Below are 8308 nucleotides of genomic sequence, written 5' to 3' on the forward strand. Positions count from 1 at the left end.
TTAGATTATTAATAATTAGATTATAAACTCGAATTTTAAATTGAAATTTTAATTTTGTTAACAAAGACAATAATATTAAAAGAAAAAGTCAATAAGAACCAACACTCTTTATTAATATTAGTTAATATTTTAATTGATATTATTTATTATATTATTTGAATTTAGAATTTTTTAAAATTTAAAAATTTAAAATTTAATTTTAGTTTTTAAAATTTATCAAATATCAATAAAAAAATAATAACTTTTGTTAATAATATAGTATTCTTCATATTAAAAATTATTTATAGAAAATATTTAGAAGAGTGCGAGTCAAATTCCAAATTCTAAATTCATGAGAAAAACATTACTCTCCTGTCTCCGCGTCGGTTTATATACCAATGAACGCAGACAACTGTTTTGGACAAGTTACCGCCGTCGTTGAAAATATAATCACGGGTTGAGAGAATTATGCAAAGCTGCTAGCATGCAACTTTACCTACTTACATTTATTACATGATGATATCGACGGCTATATAAACAAAGGTTCTTCCCGGCCTATTTTTCTCGCCCCAATTAACTAAATACAAACAAGTTGAGAAGCAATGACAAGCGTAGTGTTGTGTCTCCTCTTCATTACGTTAATCTCCCAAGCATCATTATCATCAGCATCATCAACATGCAACCAAGAGGACAAAAGAGTCCTTCTCCAAATCAAGAAAGAAGCAAACAACCCATCTTTTCTTTCGTCATGGAGCCCACACACAGATTGCTGCGACATGTCATGGAGTGGCGTGAGTTGCGGTTACAAAACGAACCGAGTGCAGTACATCACCCTGATCGGCAACCTCGCCGACCGCCATGCCTTTCAGATTCCGCCTTCCTTCGGCAACCTTCCACGCTTGGAACGCCTCTTTCTGTTCGGGTTCCCGAACCTGACTGGCCCGATCCCTGAATCCATCTCAAAGCTCACAAATCTCATGTTCCTTACCATATCCGACACCGCCATCTCTGGTCCAATACCAAGCTCCTTGGGCAAACTCAAGAACCTGGTAGACTTGGACCTCTCCTTCAACAAACTCTCTGGGACACTCCCTCCTTCTCTCTCTCAGTTGCATCTTCTCACGAGGATGGATTTTGACAACAACAAGCTTACAGGTTTTTTTTCCCCTTTTAAAAACGAAAAATAATAAAAATGTTACTACACACTATTTGCTACTATCGATTTGTGAATATATACATATATATTGTAGGAAAGTATCATCTGCACACTAAAAATTATTTATAAAATTAAGAAAAAGTCAGGGGTAGCAATTTTGTTAAATTATGGCCAGCATTTAACCAGCAAAAGAAAGTGAGCCATTAGATGAAATTTCACACCAATCTCATACCATTAAAACTATCATTTATGGCTATTTGATGGCTATAAATCACAAAAATTATTGATTCCCTAACATTTCTCAAAAATTAATTATTATGTATTTATATATAAATATATGTATTATTTAAGTTATATATTAAAAAGAATATTTTTTTTTAATGGAGATCCAAAAATTATTTTGCATTTCAGTGTAATCCTTGAAGCTAAGTACTTTTTTTATTAGTAATAATTAAAGTTTCCAGAAGTACTTTTTACTTTATTAAAATTAAAAATAAAGTCATATTTAATTTATATTTCGATAAAAAACATTTATATCACATAATTATTTTTTAAATAAATAATAATTTAACATTTATACATAATTTAATTATTTATAAAAATAATAATAAATAAAACTTAATTACTTTATATTCTTTGTATTTTAATATTAAAAATTTAATAAATAAAATAATATTCGATATAATAAGTTAACATTTTTTTAAAACTAAGATAATTGTTTGTAGTGTATATATTAAAATAGAAGGAATTGTTATATACATAATTAGGTAGCTAGGTCTTTTTACTAAATTTATTTAATAGTAAAATGTTAGATTTATCTTATTAAAAATTGTAAGAATAATATTGAAGCATATTAATTCTATATATTAATAGTAATCGATCTTTGTATTTTCCTTCTCTTACATTGCTTTCTTTTTCTTTTTTTCGAAAAAACAAGTCCGCTACATTTTTTAAATAAAATAAAAAACAAATAACTAAAAAAAAAAAAAAAAACCTTTTTCCTAACTTTTTTCATCTTAATAGCTTAAAAAATAAGAGAATCTTAAAAATTGTAATATAAATATATTTCCAGCTCCCCTAATTTTTTTTCTTATTGCCATTGCAGGTACAATCCCTGATTCATATGGCTCCCTAAAGAATGTGTTCACTCTGGCCCTATCGCATAACCAGCTCTCAGGGAGAATCCCAGATTCCTTAGGAAAGATGAACAACTTGTACTATGTTGGTTTGTCACAAAATAGGCTTGAAGGTGATGCATACATGCTTTTTGGGTCCAACAAAGGGACAGTTAGAATGTTTCTCTCGAGGAATATGTTGGAGTTCGACCTTGGAAGAGTAGAATTACCTGTGAATATGACAACATTAGACGTGAGTCACAATCGAATTTACGGAAAACTCCCTATTGGAGTGCAGAATTTGGAGTCGTTGAATGTGAGCTACAATAGACTATGTGGTGAGATTCCAAAGGGAGGAAATTTGCAGAGCTTTAATGTGTCTTCATACTCCCATAATGCGTGCTTGTGTGGGGTTCCACTTCCAAGTTGCAAGTGAACAATGTTTGTTACAAAGGGATGTAAGCTCTAGTTAATTCATTTCATATGCTCTTGAGAGATTCATGATATCCATTGTGCTTTTCAATTTTTTTTTTTTTTTTGTAATTTCCTTTTTATTTTCAAATGGATGGAGATAATTATGTAAGTTTTAATAATGGTCACCAATTGATGGTAACTTTGAATAACTGATCTCCTATCTCTTGTTTTTCCTAATTGGGATGTGCAAAGTTTAATTTGTTTATGCTGAAAGTATTTATTTTGGAAACAAGATTTCTTCTTAAACAACCATTTTGGTATTCAAAGGGCTGTATACTTTTTACATGCATGTTATTGTAGGATCAAAAAAATTAATTAGTCTTTTATTTAATTTAAATTAAATTTTAAAAAGTTTAAATTTATAATCACCCAATCAAGTTATGATTGGCGTTCAAAGCCCCTTAACAAGCCAAATAATTAAATTTATAAAAAGCAGACATAGTCTCTTATCATCCTGTAGACCCGTACCAACAATAATTATTTAGTACACACAACATCATCATCCCAATATATATGTCTCCAAAATCAAACATATTAAATGGCCGCATTATATTTCCTTACTAGTATATAGTTGGTTCAATAAGTCTTAAGCACCCAAAATAATATAAACTACATGAAGACATTGCTTATGATATATTGAGCATTAGACGTCATCTAAATATAATTTTAGCACAAAGATTCCATTAAATATAAATATAGGCTTTAGATAGAAAAGGACTCGTAAAGAGAATTAAGATTTACTGTAGGACTAGTAAAATAGACCATGAATTAATATCTGTATTAAAAAATATGAGATTATGATAGGACAAGTTTTATAATTCAGTAAATAAATATTATACCCATTATCCACATAAGAAAATATTAATATCTATAACAATATATAATGGCAAAATCTGTTTTGGTGTCTAATTTTTTTTTTTAATTTTGTCCTTTTTAATAATCTACCCACTATATGTCAATTATTCTACGTTAAAAAACTTCCACTATTTCATCTTCTTTTTTATCACATACATTCACGTTCTCTCTTATCTCATTAATTCACATTCACGGAACTTCTATCATTATCTCTTACATCCCTTGTTATCTATCATCTCATATTACTGTTACTGTATAATCAAAAAAACTTTTTTTATCCATCTTCTCTTACATCCTTCTCATTTTATTTAAATATACCGTAAAATCTAATATAATTTACCTGAAAAAAGTTAAGTAATTTTTTTTATCTTATAATCATTTTATATTTTGAGATTCAAAATTTTGTATTTTTATTTTTATTCAAGATTTATTTTTATGTTTTATTTTAGTTTTATTAATAAAAAAGTATTAATATTAGTTTTAATATTTAACCTTTAGGATAAATAAAAGATGAAATTTTTTTTATAAATTAGATGATTGAAAAACTATTTATTATAAAAAAAAATTAAGTTTATTTCTTGACTATAAAAATATATATAATTCACTCTTGGATTTAATCAAAATAAATATATGTTTATTTAATTTTAAATTTTATAGCAATTATTAAAATCATGATGATATAATAGATGTATTCTAATAAAAAAAGTGAAAATAATTTTATAATTATTTTTTTTTGTTGGAACGAAACATGACTCAATAACTATAAAGTCTAATCTAAACAGTTATAGATAAGTAAAATAAGTAATAAAAAACGGACATAAAATTTAACTTTTTTGTTATTTAGTACAAAAATAAATATAATAAAATAAATAACTGTTCTCATACATAATGACATAAAATTTAGCATTATCCTTCTCTAGAGCCATCTATTTATTTAGTTTTTATCATTATTTTTATACTTTATTTTAATTTTATTAAACAAAAAAGTACTAATGTCATTTAATTTTAATTTTTAACTTTTATCATAAATAAAAATATGTGACTTTGTATGCATTAGATAATAAAAAAATACTCATAACAAAAAAAAGTTAAATTTACTCATTCGTTACATTTATAGGAGTGTAGATGATTCACATAAGAGTTATGAAATTTTTTTTTGAATTTTATTTTTAAATTAGTATGCACTTTTGAGTGTAATAATTATGAACTAATATATGATAGTAACTGGTGCACGAATTGTGAATCATACTTTTCACAACTCGTACCACTAACCAGCAAGTGCACTGGGTCGTCCAAGTAATACCTTACGTGAGTAAGGGTCGATCCCACGGAGATTGTCGGCTTGAAGCAAACTATAGTTATTTTGTAATTCTTAGTCAGGAAATCAATGATAAGAGTGATTATATTTATGAAGAGTAAAAAGCATAAATTAAATAGTACTTGTTATGCAGTAATGGAGAACAAATTGAGGTTTTGGAGATGCTCTGCCTTCTGAATCTCTGCTTTCCTAGTGTCTTCTTCTTCACGCATGCAGGTCTCCTTCCATGGCAAGCTGTATGTAGGTGGATCACCGTTGTCAATGGCTACCATCCATCCTCTCAGTGAAAATGGTCCAAATGCACTATCACCGCACGGCTAATCATCTGTCGGTTCTCACTCATGTTGGAATGGAATCCATTGATTCTGTTGCGTCTGTCACTACGCCCAGCACTCGTGAGTTTGAAGCTCGTCACAGTCATCTCTTTCCAGATCCTACTTGGAATACTACAGACAAGGTTTAGACTTTTCGGATCTCAGGAATGGCCGCCAATAATTCTAGCCTATACCACAAAGACTCTGATCATGAACCAGAAGGCTAAGAGATACACTCTCAATCTAAGGTAGAGCGGAAGTGGTTGTCAGGCATGCATTCATAGGTTGAGAATGGTGATGAGTGTCACGGATCATCACATTCATCACGGTTAAGTACGAGCGGGTATCTTAGAACAGAAACAAGTGTGATCGAATAGAAAACAGAAGTAATTGCATTAATTCATCGAGACACAGTAGAGCTCCTCACCCCCCAATCATGGAGTTTAGAGACTCATGCCGTAGAGATACAATATAAAACGTGAAAATGTCATGAGGTACATAATAAATCTCTAAAAGTTGTTTAAATACTAAACTGGTAACCTAGGTTTACAGAAAATGAGTAAACTATGATAGATAGTGCAGAAATATACTTCTGGGGCCCACTTGGTGTGTGCTGGGGCTGAGACTTGAGCTTTACACGTGCCTAGGCTATTTCTGGAGTTAAACGCCAGGTTGTAACCTGTTTTGGGCGTTTAACTCCAACTTGTAACCTGTTTTTGGCGTTTAACGTCAGAATAGGGCAGAGAACTGGCATCGAACGCCAGTTTGCGTCATCTAAACTCGGGTAAAGTATGAACTATTATATATTTATGGAAAGCCCTGGATGTCTATTTTCTAACACAATTGAGAGCGCGCCAATTGGACTCCTGTAGCTCCAGAAAATCCACTTTGAGTGCAGGGAGGTCAAAATCCAACAGCATCTGCAGTCCTTTTTCAGCCTCTGAATCAGATTTTTGCTCAGGTCCCTCAATTTCAGCCAGAAAATACCTGAAATCACAGAAAAATACACAAACTCATAGTAAAGTCTAGAAATGTGATTTTTATTTAAAAAATAATAAAAATATACTAAAAACTAATTAAATCATACTAAAAACTATGTAAAAACAATGCCAAAAGCGTATAAATTATCCGTTCATCACAACACCAAACTTAAATTGTTGCTTATCCCCAAGCAACTAAAAATCAAATAGGATAAAAAGAAGAGAATATACTATAAATTCCAAAATATCAATGAAACTTAGCTCCAATCAGATGAGCGGGACTAGTAGCTTTTTGCCTCTTGAATAGTTTTGGCATCTCACGTTATCCATTGAAGTTCAGAATGATTGGCATCTATAGGAACTTACAATTTAGATAATGTTATTGATTCTCCTAGTTCAGTATGTTGATTCTTGAACACAGCTACTTTATGAGTATTGGTCGTGGCCCTAAGCACTCTGTTTTTCAATATTACCACCGGATACATACATGCGACAGACACATAACTGGGTGAACCTTTTCAGATTGTGACTCAGCTTTGCTAAAGTCCCCAATTAGAGGTGTCCAGGGTTCTTAAGCACACTCTCTTTTTTTTTTTTTGCTTTGGACCTTGACTTTAACCGCTCAGTCTCAAGTTTTCACTAGACACCTTCACGCCACAAGCACATGCTTAGGGACAGCTTGGTTTAGCCGCTTAGGCCAGGATTTTATTCCTTTAGGCCCTCCTATCCACTGATGCTCAAAGCCTTGGATCCTTTTTATTACCCTTGCCTTTTGGTTTTAAGGGCTATTGGCTTTTTGCTCTTGCCTTTTGGTTTAAAGAGCTTTTGGCTTTTTCTGCTTACTTTTTCTTTTTCTTTCTTTTTCTTTCTTTTTTTTCGCCATTTTTCTTTTCTCTTCTCTTTTTTTTTTCGCAAGCTTTTGTATTCACTGTTTTTTCTTGCTTCAAGAATCAATTTTATGATTTTTCAGATTATCAATAACATTTCTCCTTTTTCATCATTCTTTCAAGAGCCAACATATTTAACATTCATAAACAACAAATTCAAAAGACATATGCACTGTTCAAGCATTCATTCAGAAAACAAAAAATATTGTCACCACATCAAAATAATTAAACTAATTTCAAGGATGAATTCGAAACCATGTACTTGTCCTTTTGTAATTAAAACATTTTTCATTTAAGAAAGGTGATGAATTCATAGGATGTTCATAACTTTAAGGCATAGACTCTAATCTTTATTTATTATTTAATGGAAATAATATAAATTAGGTATAAAAGCAGACACTTAGCAATAAAAGAAAAGAAACTAAAGACATAAAGACAAATGACTCTAATTTTAATACTCATATACTCTTGAAATAGATAAAAGGTTATCACAGAGTTAGGACTCAACAACCTTTGCTTTGGGAGGTAGATGCCTCTTTAGTCTGTGGGGTGCTTGGTCCTTCAAGAGATAGCTTCTGGCGCTTCAGCTCTTTCAGTTCACGCCCTTGCTCTTCTTGTTCCCTAAGCAGTTTGCAGAGCATGCTGTTTCGATTTTGCTGTTCTTCCTTCAGTTGATCCATAGCTTCTTGCAACTTGGTGATAGATGCTTCTAGGCGCCCCCAGTATTCAAATTGAGGAATTTCCGGGAGGAACTCTTGTGCTCTCCTCTTGATGAGGTCATCCTGCACTTGTCCTTCCATTGACTTTTTGGTGATTGGTTGCTCAACTGAAATATACTTATCTACTCCCACTTTTACCCCAGCATCTTTGCATAACAGAGAGATCAAGCTTGGATAAGCCAATTTGGCATCTTTGGAGTTCTTGTTTGCAATTTTGTAAAGCTCACAAGAAATCAGCTGATGAACTTCCACTTCTTTTTCCATCATAATGTAATGAATCATCACTGCTCTTTTGATGGTGACTTTAGAGCGGTTGCTAGTGGGCAGTATAGAGCGCCCAATGAAGTCCAGCCAGCCTCTGGCGACTGGTTTGAGATCTCCTCTTTTGAGTTGGTTTGGGACACCCTTTGTGTTGGTTGTCCATTTGGCTCCAGGGAGGCATATGTCCTCTAGGATTTTGTCCAAGCTCTGATTTGGTCTCATCATTCTCCTATTAAAGGAGTCTGGGTCG

The 8308-nt window shown here is 31.8% G+C and overlaps 1 protein-coding gene across 1 annotated transcript; it reads left to right on the top strand.

Moving 5' to 3' along the window:
* Positions 1-529: 529 nt before the first annotated feature.
* On the top strand, positions 530-2815 carry LOC107628371 (polygalacturonase inhibitor 1). Its single transcript, XM_016331071.3, has 2 exons — positions 530-1134; positions 2241-2815. The coding sequence occupies exons 1-2, from the start codon at positions 582-584 to the stop codon at positions 2684-2686; spliced, it is 999 nt and encodes a 332-aa protein (XP_016186557.1). The 5' UTR covers positions 530-581; the 3' UTR covers positions 2687-2815.
* The last annotated feature ends 5493 nt before the right edge of the window (positions 2816-8308 follow it).

Source organism: Arachis ipaensis, chromosome B2 (assembly GCF_059453495.1).
Source record: "Arachis ipaensis isolate K30076 ecotype BB chromosome B2, ASM5945349v1, whole genome shotgun sequence".
In the NCBI taxonomy this organism is placed as follows: Eukaryota; Viridiplantae; Streptophyta; class Magnoliopsida; order Fabales; family Fabaceae; genus Arachis; species Arachis ipaensis.

Coding starts and splice junctions, on each gene's coding strand:
- LOC107628371 (XM_016331071.3), top strand. CDS start 582: ATGACAAGCGTAGTGTTGTGTCTCCTCTTCATTACGTTAATCTCCCAA. Junction 1,135..2,240: donor TGACAACAACAAGCTTACAG/GTTTTTTTTCCC, acceptor TTGCCATTGCAG/GTACAATCCCTGATTCATAT.